General features: G+C 49.5%; 1 protein-coding gene across 1 annotated transcript in view; it reads right to left on the bottom strand.

Moving 5' to 3' along the window:
- Positions 1-25,309, bottom strand: part of SHROOM3 (shroom family member 3) — a 244,867-nt gene that overhangs the window by 7,490 nt on the left and 212,068 nt on the right. Inside the window, 7 exon segments of the mRNA XM_074950451.1 lie at positions 3-287; positions 1,207-1,479; positions 8,013-8,163; positions 9,415-9,909; positions 11,611-12,522; positions 16,802-16,878; positions 20,598-23,916. Coding sequence (XP_074806552.1) covers positions 3-287; positions 1,207-1,479; positions 8,013-8,163; positions 9,415-9,909; positions 11,611-12,522; positions 16,802-16,878; positions 20,598-23,916 — 5,512 coding nt within the window.

Here is a 25,309-nt window from a genome sequence, read left to right as displayed (position 1 = left end):
GCCGCTGCTGCTGTTGTGTCCGTGGGGATGAAGTCTGTAGGGAGGCTTTCCGTCAGGCACTTGAGCTGTTCCTGACCCAATTTAATCTTGTCGTCCAGCTCCCGCTGCTCTATGAGAAGCGTGGACTTCATCTTCACAAAGTGCTGGTACTCCTGGAGCTGCTCCTCCGAGAGGTAATTGCCCAAGATGTCCAAGACCACACGTTCTCGCCGGTCCAGGTTCTCCTTCAGCTCCCGGGCATCCTCATGCTGGCCAGCCAGCAGCTTCCTCTTCTCGTTGAGAGAGCTCTGCCACATCAGAGACAGGGAATTAACATCACAGTGCTAATCCCACGACCTCTTCCCCTCCCCACAGACAGCCTTTCCCTCCTCTGGCAGTGATGGCCTGGGGACTATGCTTCCCTCTTTCATGGTCACACACATGGAGAAGGGGAATAACATTTCAATGCGGCTCAAACATGAATCCTACTCAGTCATACTCTGAAGATGTTTGATCAACATGGTGGGTGAGGTCATATCTTTTATTGGACCATCTTCTGTTGGTGAGAGAGATGAGCTTTTGAGTTTACACAGAGCTCTTCTTGTCTCTCTCACCAATAGAAGTTGGTCCAATAAAAGATATTACGTCACCCACCTTGTGTCTCCAATATCCTAGGACCAATACTTCAGACAGCATGGTCAACATGGTGCAGATGGGGTTAGAAATTGCTAACAAAACACGATCGAGCCATGGTTTCTACCATGCTTTTGCCCCCCGAGCATGGTCTGGCCACAAAGGGATAAAATATGGTTAGCTGGAGCCAAGAGACCATCGTTTGTCCAGCTATGTGCTGCTTCGTCTGCAGTTCTGCTTGCACAGCTGATGGTAAGACCAGTCAAAACAAATGCTTTTTTTACATTGCCAAGATGCACGGGGCGAGAGTCATTTGTACAAAATATCAGCCAAGATTCGTGGGGCCAGAATCGTGTTTTTTATACCCATGGAACAGGCTCAACTGTTGGCTTCACTTTGGAGGCTACAATCCTATATATGGCTGGGAGTTTCAAAGGTTCCTAAGAGACTTAGAGGCCCGGTTCCCGTTGACGCACCTAATTCCTTGAAGCCCGTTTGAAAGTCCCAGCCTATATGTGTGTGTTCTTCTAATCACCCGTTTGTTCAGCACTCTGAAAATCACCAACGTTCTAAAGTTTACAAAAAGAGACATACCCGCTCTTCAGTATTCACATCTTCACCTAGGCTGCTCAAAACGTTCTCTACCCGGGCCAGACGCCCTGAGAGGGAGAGCAAGAGGTTCACCACTTTATCCAGGTCGCCTATGAACATCTTGTATTTGTCAAACTCATTGGGCTTGCATAACTCGCTGATCAACACCTCCACCTCCTCTCCCAGGGCATTATTCATCTTGATGTCTTCTAGCAGGCTCTCCTTAGCTTCCTTCAAGATCTCCAGTTTGTGGGACAAACTCGTGATGAGCTCAGCCTGGTAGGAGGGAAATATTATTACTAGTCTTTATAGGGTATGCTGTGCTGTCTGTGTGACCATATGAAAACATGGCCCTGGTCCCATTAGAATGAAAATTCAGCAAATGCTGACAATGATCACAGCGGGATGAGCTGGAGAGAGAAGAGGAAATGGAGGAGACAGTGAAACTCAATGGGAGAAGGTTTGAGCTGTTGGCCAAATGATATTAGGGTACCGCTTTACTTGCCTAGTAGCCCAAATCGTTACCTGCTTTTGTAATGATTGGGCAAGATTTTTGGTGCCACGCCTTGATGCACCACTTGATATACCTTAAAGGGAATATTGAAACTTCCCTTCCTTTGTAAAGCGCTTTGAGATCTCTGGATGAAGAGTGCTTTATAAGACTGTATATATTGAAATCAATGGGAGTTAGGCACTTAAGTATCTTTAAAAATCTGGGCCTATATCACACTCCCACACCTTCAGGATTCTTGTTTGCATGTTACTTTTTGCACTGTCCTTTGTTCAAATAAACATTATTTTAAAAATTGATTGAAAAAAGGGAGCAACTGTGACTAATTAACCAAGACTCTGGCCAGGGTTGTTACGGTGTAACAAATGCCAGGGCTGGAAGTTGTTAGCTGCATAGTGCATGCTGGCTCAAAAAGCCTTGAGGGAAAAGAGAAAAAAAACTTGTCATGTTTTTCCCTCCTATTTTTGTCCTCTTAGACTGCACTATAAAGTGCTAAAAGCTTGGGGCTCTGAAGGACGTAGAAACCTCAGCATCAGGTGCAAGTACCACTTTCAATTTCAGCTTCAGCCAGAGCCGTGGCATTTCTCCCTTGGCAGAACCCACTGCCTGGGCTGAAGTGGCCCTCGGCAAAGAGAAACAAACCAGCATGTAGCTTTACCAGCTAAGGAGAGTTAAAGCTCATTTTGTGAAAACCCCTGCAGCTGTTCCACAGCCAATGGGAAAATCACCCTGAAGGGCAGCTATGCTGTGCATGTCCTGGAGTGCCTGATTCCGATTAGGATTTGGAGGAAAGCAGTAAGTACATGTATTCCCTGGTATGAGGCTCGTAATGCTACAGTTCTGCTTTCACTTAGCAGTTAGCCACAGCAGAGTGTGCATCAGGAGCCGTCGGAGCACCACGTGTTCTGCTTTTGCTTTCAGCTTCCTATGGAGTAATAATATATCATTATAGCTAGTTGAATATGCATTGCACACAGAGGCTACAGGGTACAATATGAGGTCTCATTCCAAAGAGTAGGTCTCTGGGGTATTGAAACGTTTCAAGGAACAACCCTCTTTCTATCAGAAGTGCCGGTAATTTCATGTAAGCAGACTCTGTGCTTCAGATAAAGTGGATCTTTCACTACAGTCAAACAAACTGTAGTGGAAACTCTGGGGATGCTTGGAAGTGGTCCTTTAAAGCAAGGAGATGCCCATTAGAGGTAGTTTTCAATGCAAGCTTCCCTCTATCTAAATAATACAGTATCATTTAGCCGGGTACCACCAGATGGCTGCATGATTCACAGATCTGTTGGGAGTCTAGAGCTGTCACCAGCAGTTAGTTTTCTGATTGCGGAGTCCATTAGCATTTCTGTGGCAGGGCCGAGGGTCAGTGAAATGTGAACAAATACTCTTAACCATAGATTTCAGCTGCCCAGGTTCACAGTGATGGGGCACAGCTAAGTCATTTCATTTTATAGCTGGGAATCCCCAAGGGGAAGATGACTGGTTGTTGGGTACTAATGCAGAATGTTTTTTGGAAGGGGGAAGAGAAATTATAGTCTCAGCTCCTGATTCATTAGCATTACACTGTAAGCTCATCAGGGTAGGGACTGTATCTTCCTACGTGTTTGTGCAGAACCTAGTCCAATGGGGCCCAGCTGTGACTGGGGCCTCAGAGCTACTGGAATACAAACACATCGTAAGAATGGCTCTGATCGTGGGTTGTGCTTTGGTCACTTTGCAATGCTCTCCCCTTGCAAAGCGGCTCTAATCTCAGTGAATTCAGCCTTCCCTGTGCAGGCAGATCCTCAGGGGGATTATCGGAGCCACCATAGCTGCCCCTACACCAACCTCTGTTGCAGCCAGTGCAGGGGGTGTGGCCATGGAAAAGGGGCGTGGCTTGGGAATTCCTATGCCCTAGTGCAGGGTTCCCAATTTTTTTCCCCAGAGTCCCACTGGTGCAGCTGCAATGGGCACTGCAGCCCACTATTAACATGCGTCTGTCAGGGAGAGGGGCATCACCGGGCGTGAGCTGCCCCTCGCCTCAGCAGGAACCAGGGCCAGCGCAAGGGCGAAGGGGCCAGGCAGGTGCCACAGCCAGCCCCTGCCTACACCCCCAGCCTCAGCAGCCTGCTGAGTGCCTTGAGCTTGTCACCTGCAGCCCTGCCTCAGTCAAACACCCAGCACCTTGGGGTGCCTCACAGACACCCCCTGCCTGGGAATGAGGAAAGGGCTTGAGGGCTGCCACTGCCAGGAAGAGGCCCAGCTGTTTCCTTGACGGTCCCCATCATGGCATTGTCCAGGTGGAAACCGAGTAGCACCACCGAGTCCCGGTACCTGGGGGAGCCACGGGACCAATACTCCAGAGAGCCTGACACTCATTGACCCTGGGGTGCGGCAACTCAGAGCAGAAACAGCAGTGAACCTTCCAGCCTCCTCCAGCCACCCTGGGAGCCACCGCCTTCTCCTTGCCCTCCATCTGGCAGCACTGCTTTGCCCTCTTCCAGCCCTAGGCACAGGCCATCTCCAGCAGCACTCCGCCAACAAATACAGTTTGGTGCGGGCAACATTCCCCATGCCCCTCCCAAACTCCAGTAATGGCTGACCACCCGGGACTGTGCCATGGCCCACCTTTAGGCTGCGGCCCACAGTTTGGGAACCCCTGCCCTAACGACCCCTTGTTGCCTTTGGCAGTTGATGTAGTTTAGAGCAGCCTTCAGGCTGTTGCAATCCATGCTAGAGAGCCAAGAGGCACAGAGCAGCCCCAGGATTGTGGGAGTGAAAAGAGCATCTTTGTGCTCCTTGGCTGTAGCTGAGGATCCAGTCATTATAAACTCATAAGAGGACCACACTGGTCTCACCACATGTGATCAAGAATCCTTTGCTACTCCGACCCCCCCCCACCCACACAACAGCCAAGCAAACACCAAACAGCACCCCCTGGCACTAATACTTCTGACTGCAGGCCCAGTTTGCTCCTCAGTAGGAAGGAATATGTTTCTACTGTATGCTACAGATGGGCCCCCGCTATTGGGCAATGTGAAACCCTTAGCTGTGTGGCTGGAACGCAGGACATCATCAGCTGAATTCAGGCTCATCCTATGAAACTGGGCTGGGTGGCAGAACCTCCCTGTGCCGAAGCGTTTGTCCTGAGCCTCGGCTCGCTTGCTCCTGGGTAGCTCCAGTGGCTGCAGGGGCTGCACTCCAGATTCACACCGGCGTACGGGAGAACAGAACCGAGGTCCCTTGTCTTTTGCCAGGTGCCATTGTAGTGACCCAGCTAGAATTCAGGGGCCTGGGAAACTGGGGGCAAGGGCATTGGTAGCCAAAGGAGCAAAGAAGGCAGCTGAATTATTACAGTGGCAAATGGGAAAACGCCACAGAGCCACTCAAAGAGCCTGGTCTAAAGCCCAATGGGAGCATTTCCATTGACTTCCACGAGCTTTGGATCAGGCCCAGAGTGCGCTGCATTGGCGCTACTCACTGGTGATCTGCAAGTTTTGCCGGAGAACCGTGACCGGTCATTCAGAATGTTGTCTGTATATAGTCCCTGTCCTTGAGCCCCTTGTACCAGGACAGTGTCAGGTGGTGGGGGTGGAGGCAGGGAGCAAACATACCTTTTAATCAGAGCTTTGTCCTGGAATGCCTAGGAGTCTGAAATGGACCTGAAAGCACTTGCTTTGTATTCATTAATCAGTGACTCCCCTGCCCTTCCAAATGCCAGCTCACACAGTCCTTTGCATATTTACAATGGAAATGTGCTTCCTTTACCCAAATGACCTCTTGGAGTAGCTGCCTCCCCTCATAATACCTATGCAAATGTTACTTCACACAGACGCCCAGCAAACATGCCAAAGCAATCTCGCTAATCACTCAGATCCATTTCTGTTTTCCCACGCAAATGTAACCTTTGATTCTTGGGACTTGTCCCCTTCTGGCAGGCTCGCACCTACTTGCTGGCTTGTCAATCCTTCGCTACATGCATCTGAATCATTAGCTCAACCCCTTATCCTTCTTGTCTTTTTGTTGATACGGGCGGATGGGCGTTAGCTATGTTCAACAGCACTCAAAGAATTAATCCAGTGCTGCAAATCTTGGACTGGCTGTAACTAGTAGCTTTAAAGTGAAGTGCGCTACAAACTGTGGGCTAGGCTAGTTATTTAAACCAGGTGTTAAGTGGGGCCGAAGGCACAAGCTAAATGTTTGTGATCACTTGCCCGTTGTCAAATCATTTATTCAGTGTGCAGTTATTATCCTGCATCTCTGCAGAATCATAGAAAAGAGACAAGGCCTGTTACCTTAGCTATATTCCACTGCCAGGGTTGGATTGCTCCCTACAGAACATTTTCTAGCACATGGCTGAGGTTTATTTTAAATGTCCTATGAAATGGAGCTTCCCAGTTCTATCTTTAATTATTTGTATTCCGGGTGCACCTAGATGGCCCAAATGAGATTGGGTTCCCCTTCTATCTAGGCCTTGTACATACACATAATAAGAGACAGATCCTGGCCCAAGGAGTTTACAATCACAATAGACAATGGCTGGGAGCAGACACAGAAGGGAAACTAGCATTGAGTGGTGAAGGGATTCAGCCAAGCTCACACAACAGGCCAGTTGCCACACTGGGACTAAGACCCAGGTTGCCAGATTCCCAGTCCAGTGTCCTAGACACTAGATCAAGCAACGTGTGAGCTCAGTGCGCAAAGTATATACACGGGTTTACAACACAGGGTACTTGTGCAACTCTTTGTATATTTCAGCCTGTTCAAACTAACCTGTCATACTGAAGGAATAAAAACACTGTTATGTTATCCTGTCCAGTGAGACACAATGTGCTGTCAAGTTACAGCAGTGATTTGTTTTTGACATGGGGGGAAAAGAACGTAGAAATATGTGTGGGTTCTCTCCAACAACAACCTGCCTCCAGGGATTTGCGAGCTTTGCAGTGTCCATCTTTAGTGGGTCACAAAGGTGAGAATTCCCCTAGCAACCTAGGAGCCCTGCCACCAGCCCTGCCAGAACCGAGTTCTAGGAACTGACATCAAGAGACTCAGCAACAGAATGGAGCAAGAGAGAGCCCAAGGCACTGGGCTGGGCATCACAGGACCTGGGTTCTGTTCCTGCCTCTGCCACTGACCTGAGCTGTGACCTTGGTTGGGCAAGTCACTACCTTTCTGTTTCCTCTCCCACCTTCTGTAAGCTCTTTGGGGCAGGGACTCTCTTGTAATAAAGACCGTATGGCACCGAGAACAACTGGGGCAAACCTCAAGCTGACACTAGGAAAGCCAAAATTCACACAAGTTGGAACCAGTGTTCCCTCTAATTTTTTCCATGTGCGGAATTAATTTTGTTATATGCACCAATATGGAAGTAATGTGTGACTTCATATTGGTGCACAAAACAAAATTCATGTGGTGGTGGTGGGGCCGAGGGGTTCGGAGTGTGGGAGGGGGCTCAGGGCTGGAGCAGAGGGCTGGGTGCAGGGGGTGAGGGCTCCGGCTGTGGATGTGGGCCCTGGAGTGGGGCCAGGGAACAGGGGATCAGGGCTGGGGCAGAGGGTTGGGTGCAGAGGGTGAGGTTGGCAGGGGGGTGTGGGCTCTGGGGTGGGGCTGGGGATGAGAAGTTTGGGGTGCAGGAGGGTGCTGAGGGGCTACGGTGGGGAAAGAGGACTCCCCCCCAGCTCTCTCTCCCCGCAGCAGCACCTGGGCTGGGGGGAGAGGTGCCTCTCCCTGCTGTGGCAGCTCTGGGGCTGGGATTGCAGGATAGGCTCCCCTCCCCCGGCCCCAGCAGGTCCTGGCTGGGGGAGGACCACTCACCGACCGGGTCCAAGCCACTCTGGCTGCGCCACCCTGGTTGCAGCTGGGTCCGCGCTGCCGGGCCAAGCCTGGGGCTGGGCTGGGTTGCCCCGGCTGCGGCTGGGCCCGATACAGCTGCGGCTGGGCCCGATCTGGCAGCTGCTGGCTTCCAGACCGTTCTGGCTGTGCCACCCCAGCAGGGGCCTGATCGTGGCTGTGCCTGGGTCCAAGCCACTCCGGCCGCGGCTGGGGCCGCCCTGGCCATGGCTGGGCCTGATCGCACTGCTGAATATGACCCCTGGAGTGGGGCCAGGGAACAGGGGATCAGGGCTGGGGCAGAGGGTTGGGTGCAGAGGGTGAGGTTGGCTGGGGGTGTGGGCTCTGGGGTGGGGCTGGGGATGAGGAGTTTGGGGTGCAGAAGGGTGCTGAGGGGCTACGGCAGGGAAAGAGGACCCCCCCCCAGCTCTCTCTCCCCGCAGCAGCACACACAGACCAACAGAAACCCACGCTGTGTATTTACCTTCTTCTCATTGATGTCCAGCTGTTCCTCTTCCTTGTCCACATCTTTTGGCAAGTCTCTGATTTTATTCAGCAGCTCTGCTTTGGGGGCCGACATGTTATAGTAAGCAGTGCAGGTGACCAAAGTTACAGCAGCTTCCTTTTCTTCTCTTCTATACCACAGTGAAAAAGACGCACAACAGATCCAGAGAGGGCTTTAGTTTAGATAAGGGAATAGAGAAATGTCAGGGTATCAGCTGGAATAGTCTATTAATAGGGTCTGTAAAGGAGACTGCCGCTTCCCACCAGTAGATGGTGCATGTCAGCCATTTTCAAATCCCTCCACACTGGGAAAGCCAACACAATCGCACTGATGTTTGGTTGTCTGCTAACAACTTGTCTAAACACTGGGGCCGGATCCTCAGCTAATCTAAACTGGTATAGCGCCACTGAAGTCAATTTAATTGAATATCTTATCCAGCATAATCCAGTTATAATTTATTACAGCAGGGCTTCTCCAGCTGTTGTATTTGGCCCTCTGTCTTACTCTAAGTATCAGAGGGGTAGCCACATTAGTCTGGATCTGTAAAAGTGGCAAAGAGTCCTGTGGCACCTTATAGACTTGTCTATAAGGTGCCACAGGACTCTTTGTCTTATGTTAAAAGAAAAGGAGTACTCGTGGCACCTTAGAGACTAACCAATATCAAATAAATTGGTTAGTCTCTAAGGTGCCACAAGTACTCCTTTTCTTTTTGCGAATACAGACTAACACGGCTGCTACTCTGAAACCTGTCTTACGTTAGGCATTCTTCAAAGTTTTGGGTAATTTTTGCAGCACACAGTAGTGTTTTTTATAAGGGATTCCCCCAGGCTCCCCTCCCCCCCCCCCCAAATATTGCCTCTCATAAACTATCTATCTGCCTTCCCAATGATTTGGTCCCAGTTCTGTTCTCCCACCAGTTTTACACGGAGGTAATTCCATTGGGTTCAGTGGAGTTACTCCTGGTTACCCGGGTGTGAGATCAGAATTAAGCCCTTTCTCTCTGGTTTGGAGGCGTAGCATGGATCTCAGTTTCCAAAAACATGAGAAATGTCATTGCAGAGATTAGCCAACAAGGGGGTGGAGTGAAGCAACCTCTCCCTCCCCATGCCTCTATACCAAACTCAGCATCATATTCTCTACTGGTCTTAGTGGCCTGGAGCTTAGAGGAGAGAAGGTCCCGAAGTCAATGGCTATGCACAGCCAAGACTGTAGGAATCCCTTTTACAGAATGATTTGCTAATCCCAGTGTATGGGGACTGAAAGCAAACTAGTGCTCCAGCCTCACTGGCAGGAGGAATTCAGCCTGCACTCTTCCATACAAGCGAGCAGGCTAAGAGCACTTCTTATATATCAGCCAAACCCTGAAATGAACTGGGCTCACCTGTCATCCTCAGGCACCGTCCTGCTGGCTTTCTTTTGCATCATCTTCCTTTTCATGTTGCTATCTTTCAGCAAGCTGGTTCCATTGGGAAAGATCCCTTCCATTAAGTCCATGGTTGTCTTCATTCTGGACTCTGGATCCAGGATATCTGCTAGAGACTTATCCCTGTGGACGATCTCCTTGGCCAGGGCCTCTGACTTAATATCCTCTGGGGTCTTCTTCTTCTTCACTTGAATAGCTGTGCCCTGAGTCCCGGGGCTGAGGCCACCATTTTCCGAATCGTTCCCCTGGGCCTCTGGCTCTTTCAGGTTGCCTCCAAGTTGCTCTGCATTCTGCTTCTCAGAGTTCGGCCACTCCCCTTGAGCAGCAGGTGACTGGTGCAGTGACTCAGTGTTCCCAACAGGTGGTGAAGCGGCCCAGCTGGTTTCCCTGCAGATGGAGCTCAACCCCTGCTTTCCCCTGTCAACCAGACTCCTGGGAAACCTGCCGAAGCTGCTGTGGACAGAAAAATTCTATGACAAACATGGGGTGAAGGACTCCTTTTGGAGAGTGAAGGTACGGCACAAGCAAGAGAGGTGAATAGTAGATCACATTTCCCTTTCCACTACATGTTCTCTGGTCTATTTGAACTGTAAGCTCTTTGGGGCAGAGACTGCCTCTTGCTAAGTGTTCGTACCTAGAAAAACCCACTGTAAGAAGCTAGTGGCACCAGAAGTAAATGATCCCCACGACTCCGAACAGAGTTGCTTCCTTATTCCAGTAAAGATTGAATGAGTGAGTTACAAACTTCCTGTGTTGGACAATGTGGGGCAACTGTTGTGCTCACTCCCAGTGACACATAACAAGCTGATTCTTGCTGGGGGAGCTAAAACGACAGCAGCCACCCTCCTAGCAAGCGTTTGGAGATCAGGTTTGTCAGCCCCACAAGGAAGTCAATCAGCTTGACATTCTCAAGCTGGGAACGAGAATAAGCCTGAACAATTCAAATCCTAGCTGTCCTTTTCACACTGACACCAAAGGTTCCTTAACAACTCACTGCCACAGCCCTGCTAATAAAGTCGGGATGGGCCCGATCTTCAGCTGGTATAACTTTGAAGTCCATGAAGCTGCTCTGATTTACACCAGCCCATGGCCTGCTTTACAAGTGACTCTGGCGGGATAAACTAATTGCACTTGGGAGCTGCGATATTTGCATAACCACCTCTTGACACTCAGTCACCATGTTGTGACAGGATCATTTTGCGCAGGCTCCGTGATATATTCTGGGACCCTTTGATCCTGCAAGCCTAGGTTTCATGTGGGATCATCCCCCTCAAAACCTGGGAGGTCCCCCTGACAACTGGAATGGAGAGCACCCACCGCAGCACATCAGAACCCCAGGACTGATTCTCCTCTCACACAGCAATAAATAAGGAGTAACGTCATTGTGCTGTAACTGAGAGGAGAATCAAGCCCAGGATATTCTCTTAGTTACAGGCCTCAGTGATAGCCATAGGTTTATGAGACCTATGCAGCTGCAAAGGGCCCGTTTAATCGGGGATCTCCTTGCCCTGCCAGTGCCACCGACAGTAATGGACCTGCCAACTTTGGGTACTGACTCAGGCTCACAGGTCTCGGGCTGCAGGGCTAAAAACAGCAGTGTAAACATTCGGATTTGGGCTGGAGCCTGGGCTCTGAAATCCCATGATGGGGGTGGGTCTCAAGACCCCAGGCTCCAGCCTGAGCTTGAGCGTCAACATCGCTTTTTTAGCCCTGCAGCCCGAGCCCCACAAGGAACAGTAGGTGTCGCGGGTTTTTTATTGCCGTGTAGGTGCCATAGAGCTTGAAAACCAGAGGGGACCATTTCGTCTGCCCCGCCCCCCGTATAGCACAGACCACAGTCTCAGCATTCTGTGACACCTCCTTCTTTCTTAGTGTCACTGATCCTTCCCTGTCCGCCCACAGAGCCAGAAGCGAGCAAGTTCTGGTGACAGAGACTTTGTCCAACTTCCCTGCTTTCCTTGCTGTGTGCGTACACTCCCTAGAAGCCTTTCCGCTCAGCTAGTGGCTGTGAATGGGTCCCATGGGTATGCAGTGTGTGTGTGTGTGGGGTGGTCCATCCCAGATGGATTGGGCCCGGCATATCTTACCCCTTATGGCCCTACAAAGACTAAAGCTGGCCCAGGAAGACACCATGGCATTACAGCTCTCCCTTACCTTATTTTGGTCTCTTCTATAAGCCTCGTTGATTTGTCATCTGTTGCCCCACCTGCTTCAAATGCAGCCGGAGGAGGAGGTGGAAATACCTCTGTGTCGCTTGTGAAAGCGCTGGGGCTCCACTCAGGAAGAGGAGGTGGTGGTGGCGGAGGGGGTAAGGGTTTAAATGCAGTCCCTACAGCACCAGGCTGCGAGTCCTTGATAAACACCTCATCGTCTCCCTCTTCCAGCAGGCCCGGTGGGGGAGTCAGCTGAAGGCCTGACTCGGAGATCCGCAGAGAGATCTTCCCAGAGGGAGGAGGAGTCTCCGGATCGGAAGAAGTGCTGCTTTGTATCGGTAGGCTCTGCCATCTTTGAAAGAGTTTCTGCTCAGACACCTGAGAAGACACCGAGCCCTTTGGGAAGCTGTCATCATTGACCGAATGAGCCCATTTCACTTTGGATGGGAGGAGTCTCTGAGTCAGCATGGCCTTTCTCTGCATCGCTTCTGCGGCTGAGTCCTCAGGGGAGCTGTCATCATGGTACAGAAGCCATGCCTGACCCTTATCATTGCCTTCAGCGGGGACCGTGTCTAGTTTTGTACGTTGCCTTGACAGGCCATCCCCAGCAGCCTGCAGATCTGAGGGAGTCTGGGTGGAATGAGCAGCGCTAGATGAGGACTGACCAGGTCCAGAAGGAATACGGTTAAGAAGCAAGGGTCTGGCACCCTGCTTAGGTTCGGAAGAATGATTCTTCAAGTCTGTTGGCGATGAGACACACCTTTGAGTCCTGCTGATATGCCTAGGGGATTCTGAGGCCTGGTGGCTCTCAATCAGAGTGGATGAGCTTGTGAGGTCATTGCCAGGAGGATGGGGACGATAATTTGGGATTGTTGGCTTTTCAGGGTGGCTTCTTTTCTTACTGCTGTAGGACCTAAGACAAGATATAACTAAGATAAATCTACCATTTTCATTCAAGGAACAAGCATAGCGGCCATGTACCCCTTTAAAAAGCTAAGAACTCACATTAGACCTTAATACCAGAGGCATGCTGCCAATTTCTGCCTACAGTTAAAGCTGATTTCAGTGGGATTGCACTGGTGAAACCAGCAGCTAATTCTGGTCCACTCAGAGTAGGCACACAGATATTATGGTGATGGACTGGGCACCATATAAGGACCTAGAGAAATAAAAATTACAACTAATCTATTAATAGGTTTTTTCCCCCCAAAGGGTGATGTGTAACAGGGTGAAGAATCTGGTTTGAGGACTGTAGGAGAAATATATTTCTGTGGGCATGAGAGTCACGAAGTTTGATCCAACTTACAGAAAACAGCAGGAACTGTAGCTAACAATGCAGGCAACATAGCTAATCATGCAAGACCTAAGCAACACAGCTACCTATACAGGGACCACCTAGGTCCAGTGAATTAGTTATTTAACTCCAGTTAGCATCTTGATTTATTATCGGCAGTGCACGTAGTGACTCCTAGAGGTAAGGTTGCCAGACACTTCTTATTAGAAGACCCTGTTTTCGGTTGCTTATAATTTTGCCAAATTTAAACTGTGTGGGCTGAAATGTCCCGTGCTGGGTGTGGGCTTCAGGCTGCTTTTTTTTTTTTTTTTTTGGAACGTTTCAGCTAAAATGCTTCCAAGAATGAGACTAGAGAGAAATATATTGTTTTAGCCATCTTAAAAAATTCTTAGAACTGTGAGGTCCTCTGGAAAAATAGCATATTATGTACTATTCATGCAAAACTGTTATTAGACTTATCGTAACACATACACACAAGGAGGGCCCAAGTAAGGTTGCAGAGGCAAACTTAGTTTTGACATTTCCTAACTTTTGAGTGCTCCACTTTTCAACATCAACGTTCTCTTAATGTATGGTTGGGGTGTTTTTGTTTTTTTTACGTAGTGCCAGATGGGTTCCCGGCGCTTTGCAGACAATACAAAGACAACTACTTTGCCCCAGTGAGCTACCAATCTGAATGGGCAACAGACTAAATTGTTCACACCACTTTTAAGGATGTTCTCAAATGAATCAGAAATACAGCACTCGTCTTGAAAGTGAAGGCCCCACTTAGAACATCATGTAAAATTCATAAGCCTGAGCAGGTATTTAGCTCAAAAACAAAATTAATGATAATACATACAAGATATTCCAAGCATGCATGAGGCTACAGAAAAAAATCCTATAGTATTGCCATTATATTTGTAAATAGTTAAAGACTGCACTATTGAAATGATCTGCTACAGGTGCTGTTTGAGATTTGGAGCCAAAAGGTGCTTTCAGTTATGCTGGTGCACATCAGCCTGGGGGTCACTCTGGATTTACATTGGTGTAACTGAGAACAGAATTTGGCAGCTCATGCCTGGGAAGACGGGTCTGCCTGTGGTTCTTGGACAGTAGCAACGTGCGATCTTTGAGCTACTCAGCGTTTGTCACAAGAACCGGACGGTCGTTCTCCAATTTAGAGACTGTCGCACTGCAGTAACATTTGCTGAGCCTCAGACTGGTAGAGCCACATCAGTTACACATACTGCACTAACACCACGGATGCTGGAACTTGGCATTTGGGAAGCTGGCTAAGGGCAACGCAGCGTATGGAAAGGAATACAAGTCAAGGGACCACATGAGCTCTAATGAGGTCTCATTTCACGGGTCCATTTAAAGGACTAACCCTGCTCTAACAAAGCTTTGTAAAGAAATAGGGCTGGATTCTGGTTGCCACTCCAGCAGCTTATGGAGCAACAACCAGGGAGAATTCCACTAGCATAGGGGAGCTGCACAGGTCTGGCATACGTGACCCTATATTGCTCTCTTTGCAGCCCTCGGCATGAGGGGTGCACTGGGGGCAGAGCTGGGAGAGGGTATTGAGGATGTGATGGGGAGAAGCTATAGCACTCAGAGCTTAGCTATTCTGGGCTGGGGAACAGTCTATTGGCAGCCATAGGGAGGCTGTCATAAGGTAGCGCAGCCATTGGGGCTGCTCTAACTTACACCAGGGGTCACACTGGTCCCTGGCAAGTACAATCTGGCACAGGTAGTCCTATTGACTTCAGGGGTCCTCCTCATGTGAATTCACTGAGGTGAGTAAAAGGGGATCACAATCTGGCCTAAGTGGGCTTTTTAAATATGGGAAGGGTCCAGCCCTGTTCCCACTGAAGTCAAAGGCAAAACTCCCACTCAATTAATGGTCTAGGGTCAGATTCAAAACATTTGGGTTCTGATATTAACACCCACAGCTGACACTGCTCATGTCTGCGTTAGCAGGTTACCAGGGTGACCAGAGGTCCCAATATGATCAGGACCGTCCCAATATTAGGGGCTTTGTCCTATATATGCAACTATGTCCCTCCTTCCTCCCCCCCTCCCAAAAAAAATGCCCCAATTTTTCACACTGGCTATCTGGTCAGCCTACATGTCACAGTGGGGTTGATGAGACAAAACCACCCACAGAGAATCCTTTGTGGAGTCGCCAGGCGACACATGAGCAAAAAAGTGTCACCACTGAGTGATCCATCTATGTTTTTTTCAAGCACATGAATGGCACCAACACAAAACCCAGGTACACAACTTGACATGGGCCCAGTGCAGGGCCCAGTGAGTGGGCACGTAACTCCCCAGAGTCAATGATGTTTCAGGGGCGTATTTGGTACCTGCACTCCATGTTTTATCTATCCAAAGAATCCTGACCATTAAGTGCAGGGCATTTTACATTCCACTGGAAAATATGCTAATATAACACACGAGTTGCGGATGCAGTAGAAACATCACAAAGATGTGAAGATAGTAATAACAATCCAGGAATGCTGCTCTTGGCAGGAAAACACATAACATAATAACCCCTTCCTGCCCCTCTTGGCTCACTTTCAGACCTGGTGTTAAATTCAGTTACTTAGAAAGCTCCTTGGAAATGATGGAAGTTACAATATAGCGAAGAATTATGAAACACTGAAGGTAAAAAAAATGGAGAGGGCAGGAAGAGTTTAAGAATAAGAGCCAGCTGTGTCATTCTCTAATGAGCACTGCAAACACTGTTCAAATCCTGTAGGAAAACTACATGTTTTAAAATATTCAAAAATGGTGGTGACGTAGGACAAAATTCTCTTCTGTGGTTTACACTACAAATCTCTAAGGAGCATAGGAGTCGTGAGACTGGATCAGAACCATCTAATCCAATATCCTGTCTCTGACTTGCCCTGTCTTATCCACCTGGATTGCATTTCCAGCACTCACTGCATTGTTGCCCCGATGCCGTTCGAAGGTGATTTGGGAGATGGCTGGGGGTGTGATTCCCAACGTGATGAAAGGGTGGAAAGTATCTTTTTTGTAGGTGGCTGGAGAGCAGAATTCCCTTTTGAATAATTATCTTAATACTGCCTGGGTTTTGTTGTGATCACATGTGTCTTGGTGTCTAGAGCTTTGCGTAGGAGTCTTTTTAATATTTAAATTGAAACAAATATATAAAACTGACCACCTTGAAATCTGGTCAGTATCAAAAAGCCTGTTACTTAGCAGTGTCAGGTACTATGCATGCCCCTGTGCCCCCGACATAGTTTGTGGGCTTTACAATCACATTTAAATGTGTCCCTCTCCCTATACTGAGTGAAAGACCCTGACTGTACAGGGAAAACAAGGAAACCGCCTCACTGCAAAGCCCCCACCCCAGCAAGGTACCTATCCACCTGCCCACCAACGGGAATGTTCATGTGCTAAGATTAAGTACCCTGCTGGATCAGGGCCAAATAAACATACAGGAACATTAGGGTAATTTTTCTCCAGTTTCTCTCAGTTGTGGCTGTAGAGATTTACAGAGACCCAGGAATTTAAGATGTGACATTTAACAATAGCCGGTCAAACACTGTCAGAGAGAAGTGTTATTTTTAAGTCAACAGGACTTCTGCTACTAAACGAGGATAGACCATGCTACAGAAATGTGCATCGGGGAGAGGAGATCGGAGAGAAGGTTTTACCTTTAACTAATTTCTATGCTGAAAAACGAGAGCTAACAGCAGCTTAGCCCCTCTAACTCTGCCAGGTGTATCACGTATGACAACCAAAATGCGGTCTCCCAGTGCACCCACAGCATATGGTTTGTCCAGCTCCTAATATCCCATTCATTTAAATCGACGACGTATTACAATTGCTGCCAACAACACAGGGGTTAGCACCAGCAACTGGAGAAGAGACATAAATATAAACCTACCCGTCTCCTGCACCAACCACGTAAGAAGGATTTTTCACCAAGTGGCCAAATTCTTTACTTTCCCCTCTCAGCAAGTCCTGGAACACAAAAAGGAGCAGAGTGAGCAGCAAGTTGAAAACGGCTGAAGCTTCTTAACACAAGAGCACTCTGTGTGTCATTTACACTGGGAAGTAAAGAGCAGGAGTGTGGTCTAGTGGTTAGAGTAAAACTATGCCACCAGGGAACTTCTGAGGTGCTCGCTAAACCAAATGGATTCACCCCAGCTGACACACGGAGGCCTGCTTGGCAGCACTTCTACCACCACCCTCCCTAAGAGGTTCCACGGAAGGATGGGGGCCTACGTTCCCTTCAGAGCTGCCCCCCAGTGAAGGCTGCTGTGGAGATGCCACGAATCAGCCATTGCCCTCACTTTGCCGGCCAACACCGCTCCCTTTCCTGCTGGTCACCCAAGGAAGGGGAGACTGTGGTGGTTTTCTGTGGCCAGTGGTTCTGTGGCCTGACTTACCTCAGTGGAAGCCAGAGTTGAATATTGCCCAGAGACTGAAAGAGCCTTCAATCACACTGTGATTCTGAGGCTGCCATTTTCCCATCACGCCCTTCCTCTGATTGGCAGGACAGCCCGTGTGAGCACAGCACAGATCTTTCTCCCATTACAATCAACGCAAGTTTTGCCCCAGGTGGCTTAAATGGGAACCGGATGAGGCCTGTGACTTCCTAAGGGGAAGCTAATTGTCAGTACTGCAGTGGTGTTCAGCTGGCCAGGGTAACGGTGCCCTGTAACAGCACAATCCCTTCTCCTTGGACACCAAGCCATCACGTAGCTCTTCCTCACCAGAGCTCCGCCCAAGCCTAGCATAACGTGCCATAGCCAGCTCATCACCACTGCTGTACTGTAACGAGTCTCTCCGTCCTTTCAGAGCCCATTTCTGATCATGCGCCCACAGCCAGATCTTCAAAGACTCCCATTTAGACACCAAAATAAATGGCTGCATTTCAAAGGGCCTCAGCAGGTTGGCTGCTCTGCTCTTTTGAAAGGCTAGTCACTTGTCTCCATGGGAGTTGCTGGATGCTGTGGACATTTGCAAAACCAGTGTTGAACACTGAAAAATCTGGCCCTGAGTTCTTTTGGAAATCTGGTTTCGACTGCTTCCCCCATAGGATTTAAGTCTATTACCCGACAGGACGGTAAATGCTGAGCATTCATTTCAAGAGCTCAATCTTTCCTCCCTAACTTTTCTGATGAGGTTTTCAGTGTAGGGTCCTCCATTCCAATTTTTCCCAGGTTTTGTTTGCTCTCTTTCCACTGTTGAGCATGGGAGGGGTAGGGTTTGTGCTGATCTTGATTTAGAAGTCGGGGAGCTGAAAGATAGGTGGGCTGAGACAAGTCAAAAGAGCAGAGAGAGGAAGACAGAGACTGTGCTCTGCAGACTGAGGGCTAATAATTCCACATGGCTATCGATTTCCTCACATCTTTAAACAAATTCCTACAGCGACACTGTGCTGGGATTCATATTCAGCATGAAGAGAACAGCATATACCGTAAGCAAAGCCCTGAATAGCATACAATGAGCTAAGTCTGCTTATAAAATGGGAATGAATGTTTTCCACAGAGGAGCTGAGCTGGTTAAAAAAAAAGAACTGCGTATTCCCCTCTTCACACACACTTTTACATTTTTGGTTCTGTACCATGGACTCTAGCCCCAATTCTGAACAACATCCCTATTCATGAAAGCAGATGCATAACTTAAGTCCTAGTAGAGTTTTAACTATGTGCTTGAAGTTAAACATAAAGATGCTTTCCTGAATCAGGGTCTAAGAGTAAAATTTTCAATAGTGCCTAATTGCTTTAGGGCCCTAAGTCCTATTTTCAAAAGTCAAAAGCCTAAAGCACTTTTGAAAAGTAGGACTTTGGGTCCTAAATCATTTAGGACACTTTTGAAAGTGTTACCCTTATTGCTGAATTTAAGCACATGCTTAAGCGATTTCCTGAACTGGGGTCTGTTAGAGTATCTGCACGGTTGTTATCTTCTTCCCAGCGTCAGTTCCTCAGTTCACACCATTTGGCACCTTCGATCTCACTAATGCATGCATGGGGAAAAAAGCAAAAACAAGCCAACAGGGAAAATAATAATAAAAGGTCTCAGGATGCTCACAATTTGTGCCCCTGACAGAGACAACAGGCTTGGTAAACAGGAGCTTGGAACCAACTGGAAACAGTCTGGTTTCCAGACTGCCATCATAAAGTACCTTTTGGGGAGGTGGGGGGGGGGGAGGGAGATATCTTCTATTTGTACTTTCTCATCTGGAATGCTGGTTATTTTTGTTCCTGCTCTGAAATGCACCAGGAGTCAGAATGGGCTTTGCTTCTTGGCTTTCACAATAACTCTTTCTTAAGGATATGTCCTCTTATTGAATATGAAATGTTTCACAATTGACAGCAGTTGTAGTAATGTTATGTAGATGGGTCCATCATCCAGAGTGGGGGAAAAACGATGGGATGTGAGCACTAGCTAGGTAAGGTGTTTTAGCCATTTGATATTTAGGTGCTGGTTTTTATGCTCTCCATTTAGAAAGCAGCGAAAGGACTGATGCATTTCAAGGTGGGAGATTTAAAGCGAATTGTACGATGGGTTTAGGAAGGACAGGCTCCCATTCTTGGTGCATTTCAGAGGGGCTCTCACTCAGCAGAGCACTCCATTTACTAGCTTATTCAAGCTTTATTTAATTTATTCTACTAAACACTAGAATATCGCAACTGGATAATTTTTTTTACAGTGGCAGCGGTTCCAAATGTAGATGTTCTTGTTGAGTGGAGCTATACCGTAAACCCTGGGCCTACATGGGCAGCTAGGAAACATTTTTAGAGAGAATTCTGCCTATCGAGCTTTCATGCTGTGTTTTTGCTCCATCTCCCACTCTCTCTCTTTCCAACGAAGGGACCCTATATGAAAACGATGGGACGAATCAGCCCAGCTCCACTCATTGCCGTGGCGTCAATGGAGTTATACTGATTTACACCAGCTGAGGAGCTGGCCCAGGATCTTGCTATCTTTGAAGTTCACTTGCTTCATTTGCTGCCACTAGAGTCACTCATCCCTCCCACCCCCTTGTGACAGCATCATGATTTTCACAACAACCGACTGGATGTAGAAAATATTGGCCCGGTTTCTCCTCCGCATTTGGACAGGAGGGGGATCCTCCAGGGTTGTGGAGGTAATTTAATGGCTCCTAAGGCATACCCCTCCCTGCAGGCAGCAGTGAGGGCATGGCTGGGGAAAAGGGGCGCATGGTTGGGCTTCCCTGCACCCCAGCTGTTGTAATGGCCTTTGGGGGTCATTGGTACCCCTAGCCTGCTCTAATTTATGCCAGGGAAATGGCCTGCTGCACTGCAGCTCCAGGATTGGGGGAGCTTAAGGACACCTTTGTACACCCCTTTTCAGAGTTGTGCTCCGTGCTTCTGAGCTGTAGCCAAGCCTCTAGACCTAGGATTTCAGACGAGGAATACGCAGCAGGAGCAGATGTACTCTTAAAAGCATTTACACAAACATCCTTTCCCCGAGCAAATCTCCCTAGTGTTAACAAAAGAGGGGAAGAGAAATACAGAAGGCGTGTGCTATCCAGCCAGCCGGCATTTCAAACTGCACCAGGATAATTTAAACAGACCATATGATCTATATCGCAGTACACACTTAACCACATTATGTGTATGGATAACTGAATGTCAGGCTAGCATCATTAACACCCGCAGCCCACAGAGACTTCTTGCCTGCGAATATCAGTTGGACAATGTACTTACCCGGTGTTTCTTGTCGGCTGTGGGAGACGACCTGGAGCGCACATGCACCGTGACTGACTGGATATCAGATCTATCGAGCAAGTCTTCTGCAGACACCGATTTCCCAGATTTCCCAGGCAACGAGGCCTTTCCAAAGGCCTGCTCTTCCATCCTGTAGAGCAGTTGGTCGTGTGAGCCACGCTGACCTGCCTGAGTGCTTTTCAGAAGCTCCGGTTTGGCTCTGTAATCTCGGCGTCTGTCCATTTTAAACTGGCTTGCAAAGGAACTGCTGCTTCCGTCCGGGTGCCCTTTCTTTTGCTCAAACCCATTGAGATCAAAGCAGCCCGTCAGCCCCGGGGGAAGGGTACAGGAGACCCGGCCTGTTCTAGATACCTGCTCTAGTGACTGTCTCCGGTGGTAAAGCTTCTGATCCTGGAGAGAATTCATGCTGGAGGCAGAGGAGAGGCTCTGGCTGTCCAGGCCGCTGGCTTGCAGGTAGGAGCTTTGTGAGTGCTCTCTCAGGACGCCAGCATCGTGAGAAGGCCGCTTCCCCGTTTTGCGTTCGATGTAGTCCGCGAGTGCGTTCTGTTGGAGCTGCTTCAGCTCCGGCTTGGAGAGATTGATGGTGGAGCGAGCTTTGTTCTCTCGCTCAAAGATCTTGCGCCGGTCAGCCACAGTGTTTTCTGGGAAGATGAAATGGAGGCCTTTCTTCTGGGAGGAGAAGGGCGAGGGCTCGTGTTCTGAGACACCCACTTCATTTATTTTCTCTGGCTCGGAGTAGGACCTCTTCTTCTGCTCGGCTGTCAGCCGCTTCCTGCCCCCAATGCGGGACACGGGCTGTGACAGCCTAGCGTGGCTCTCCTTCTCAGTGTACTCCAGGAGGGGGACACTGTTCTGCGTAGGAGTGACGCTGTGCCTCTCCTTGGGGACGTGAGGGGATGTTGTGGTGGTCCTCATCCCAACGTGGGCCGAGGCCGGCCTCTGTGCACTCCCCTTGGGTTTGCTCCCAAAGGGTGGGCCGATGTCGAGGTCTTTGCGCCTGAACGATGTGGCTCGTAGGACCTTGGACTGAGCGTCTTTAATGCTGTTTCTGTAGTTTCTGCTGAACGAGGTGTCCAGCTGTGTTCCAGGAGCGTCTTGGACGTTATCCCGCCACAGGATTTCCTTCTCTGGCTCGCACATCAGCTGGAACGTGCTTTTACTCCTTGTCAGACCGTAGTACTCACTCTGCCGTGCCTGATTTGCTGCTGCCACCATCTGCTGCTCCACAGGATGCCAGTCAACCGCCTCAGGCTTCGCACTCCCGTTCCTGCTCACCGGCTGCACACAGGGCGGCGTCTCACAGCCAGTCATGCTGGGTAGCCTGCACGGTTCGCCGGATGGCTGGCCATGCTCTTGGGAGTTTGTCTTGTTTCGTACGTCCTCCGTGCTGTTAAGAGAGCACCTAGCGCCGGATGATTGGCTTGGCCTATTTGGCCCATAATTATGTCCAAAGCTGGGCACACCTATGCTCTGGGGCCTTTGACTGCCTTGCTCGCGTTGCTCGATCTTGCTGACCTTCTCCAGCACAGAACAGTGGGATTTGCTGGATTCCAGTTTCCCAGGCTGGATGCTTTGGGTGCTGCTGGAGCTTAGCCGGCTCCTGCTGAAATCGGAGGCCTTTGGGTGCAGCAGAGAAGAGGGCTCCTCGTACTTTGGCTCTGCATTGTGGAATGGGGCCATGCTGGTGACATCATCCTCATGCCGTGTGAAGGCTTGTCTGTCCAAATCGTTCCATTGGCCACACCCTTGCCCTCTTCGATCCTTCTCTGCTTTATTATTGCGATTTGTGAAAGACAGTTTGGCATCAGAATAGCCCTCACATTGTTGCATCTCCTTTAGCTCCAAACTATTTTGCTTTCTGGTGCTCTCTAGGCTGTTCTGCAAGGATGAAAAGCCAAGGTGCTTGGCTTTACCGTAACACCACTGATTCTGGCTGGTGGGGTCTCTCTCACTTTTCTGTAGATTAGCATTTTTGTCCTCCTGCAACTCAGCCGCCCAGTACTCCTTGGGCTGATAGAGAGCTTTGCTTTCATTGGCATCCCTCGAGCGGGCCTGCAGTTGCTGTGAATTGTGGTTGGAGTGCGGGGTGTTGCTTGTGCTCTCTCGGATGCCATGTGATGCCACATAAAGGGAGCCTGACTTGTCCTTTTGGGAAGGGGTTGAATGGACGTCAGGGCCTGATGTACTGTGAGGTTTGTACTGAGCGAATTTTGCTTCCTGCTTTTTCTCTGCAGCCGGTGGCCCGTGGTCCGGCCGATAGAAGACGGCCGATCTGTTTGTAACACTTTGGTTTCCATTCTCATCGACGCCAGAATGCCTGCAGACCGGGGCCTTCTCATACGAGGCTGGAAGAGGTGGAGCATATCCACTCTCTTTGGCCAGAGCTGGATAAAGCATCCCATTATTGCTTGCCGAAGGCTGGGGCACCTGGGCAAAGTGTGGTTCGGGGGAAGGTACAGGGTAGACGCCAGTAGGAAGCAAAGGCTGTCCCGGCTGTGCTGCCTGGGAATAGCTCTGCTTCGGTTTCACTGTGGGGCTGCTCTCAGGGCTCTTCTCCACCACGGTGTGCAGCTGCCCTTCCACAAACATGGGTTTCAGCAGCTGTCCCTGCCCCAGGGAGGCAGTGCCAGATGATGGAGGCCAGGCCCCTTTCGGCTGAGCTCGACACGGTCTATTTTGATCAAGGCTGGACCAGGAGCTGGGCCTCTCGTGGTGCCTTATTGCCGCATAGCTGTCACTGCGAGTTGGTGGCATGGGGGGCCCCTTCGGGTGCTGACCCTCACTGTCGGAGGAGCTCCTCCTTTGCTGGCCCCAGAAGGGGACTCCGCTGTATCGGCTGTGACCATGCAGCCTGCTGTAGCCACGGCCTTCTGTCTGCGTCCGCCCCTCGCCACTTGGACGCAGCGCGGAGGAGTTCACTTCGTACTCCTCAGAGACCCCTCGCTGGGCGTCGTAGACCGTCTTGACGTACCTGATGTCAGCCTGCCTCATCCCTTCCTGCGGGCTGCCTCGGGAGTGCACGTTGTCCATGGAGAAGGAGCGCTCCTTGCAGAAGGAAGGCGCTGGGCACTCGGGGATGCTGGAGTTAGTGGAGAAGGAGCTGTAGGCGGAGTCCCTCTTGCTGTGGAGTTGGGCAAGCTGGTCGATGCCGTTGGTGGACTTGGCTGGCGAAAGGTGGCCAGGGTGATATCCAGAAGGAGATTGGTCCAAGGTCTCCATGCTACCCCACGAGCTGTACTGGTCAGGGCTTCTCCTCAGATAGCCATGGTCATAGCCAGAGAGATCACTCGTCGAGGAACTAGAGGAGAGAGAGAGAGAAGGGAAAAATAGACTGTTAGCGAGAGAGACATGCTTTGGCTTATAAACGAGCTCAGAGGCAAGATGTTTAGTTTTTAGAAGAACAGACGAAAACCCATATTTGGGCCTGACTCTGTTTGCTGTCTGCAGTCATCTTGGTTTACTAAGAGAAATTGCTTGACATTGCAACACATGTCTCCTATTTATCACTGGGGGTGGGGGGTGGCGGCGCGGAGGACAGGGAATAAAGGCGGAAGCACTGTGCAAACTTTGGAGCCAGGGAAGATCTGCCGCACCCATCAAACCCATCCAAAGCATTTAAAAAATAAAAATAAACGCAGATGCCAGAGAGGGAAAGAGCAAGGGAGTAGGAACAGCTTCTTGGGGGGAGGAATTGAATCTCTCCCTTTTTTTCTTTTTATGGAGTTGAAGGCTACACCCTGGCAGTCTTCCTGGAAACTCAACTGTAGCAGTGAAATTTTGTTTGCTGTGAGAAAACTAAACAGACAAGACAGAAAGGAGACGGGGGCATGTGTGTGTGGATGTCTGTGTGGGAAGGAAATTACAGTAGTGTTTTGATAAGGCCCCAGGAAGTCTTTACAGCCCCACCGCGGATGTAGTTTAGCAGGCAAGGGCGTTCCCCTTTAAGGGATCTGCAGAGCATTAGCTAGGTCAGATATAAGTTGGTGGAGGAACCTCTGATGTGGTCACTGGAAGTCTGTCCATAAAGAAGACTATTCAAGTAGTTCCTGGGAGGGAGGTAGCTGCTCTTGTTCCAGACACACTTATGTTTCAGAATGTGTTTGTTCACATTAAGGGGGAAGGTGAGGAGGTTTTAAATTGTTGGGAGGGACTTTCTAGGCTCACAACCGCTGTTTCACTCCATCAAGTGTTTCTGGGGCTGAAGAGGGTAATTTGAGGTACTACTTTTCCTCTCCCTCTGTCCTATGCAACTCTCCCTCGGGACACAGCTCACGCTGTAGCCGTTTAAATGCCACTATGAGCAATGGCCAGAAGGAGTTGCTTGGGAGCAATGTAAAATGATACCCTCATTCCCCTACACAAGGAGCTGAGCATGCTGCCCCATCACAGCCATTGTAGCTCATGGGAGTTGGGGATTCTCAGTAGCTCTGAACATCAAGTTACCAGGTCCTCTGAGGCAGCTGGTGTAAGGTAAAGCAGCCCCCAGGCTAATCTGTAGCCACTAAAGAGTCCATGGTACTTCTCAAAACACATTCGGACTGTAACCTCCCCATGCACAGTTAGACTGAAGGAGTTAAGCTGTGCAAAGGACAGCTAGAAAGAGAGACGGGTGGATAGCCTTAAGGAAAGGCAGCGAGAAGGAGTCTGCCTGTAAAGCAAAGGATAAGATATGTGCAGGAAGGGCTGCAGAG

Source organism: Natator depressus, chromosome 4 (assembly GCF_965152275.1).
Source record: "Natator depressus isolate rNatDep1 chromosome 4, rNatDep2.hap1, whole genome shotgun sequence".
Lineage (NCBI taxonomy): Eukaryota > Metazoa > Chordata > Testudines > Cheloniidae > Natator > Natator depressus.
The sequence above is the reverse complement of the archived record's forward strand: the minus strand, read 5'-3'. Positions and strand labels throughout refer to the sequence as shown.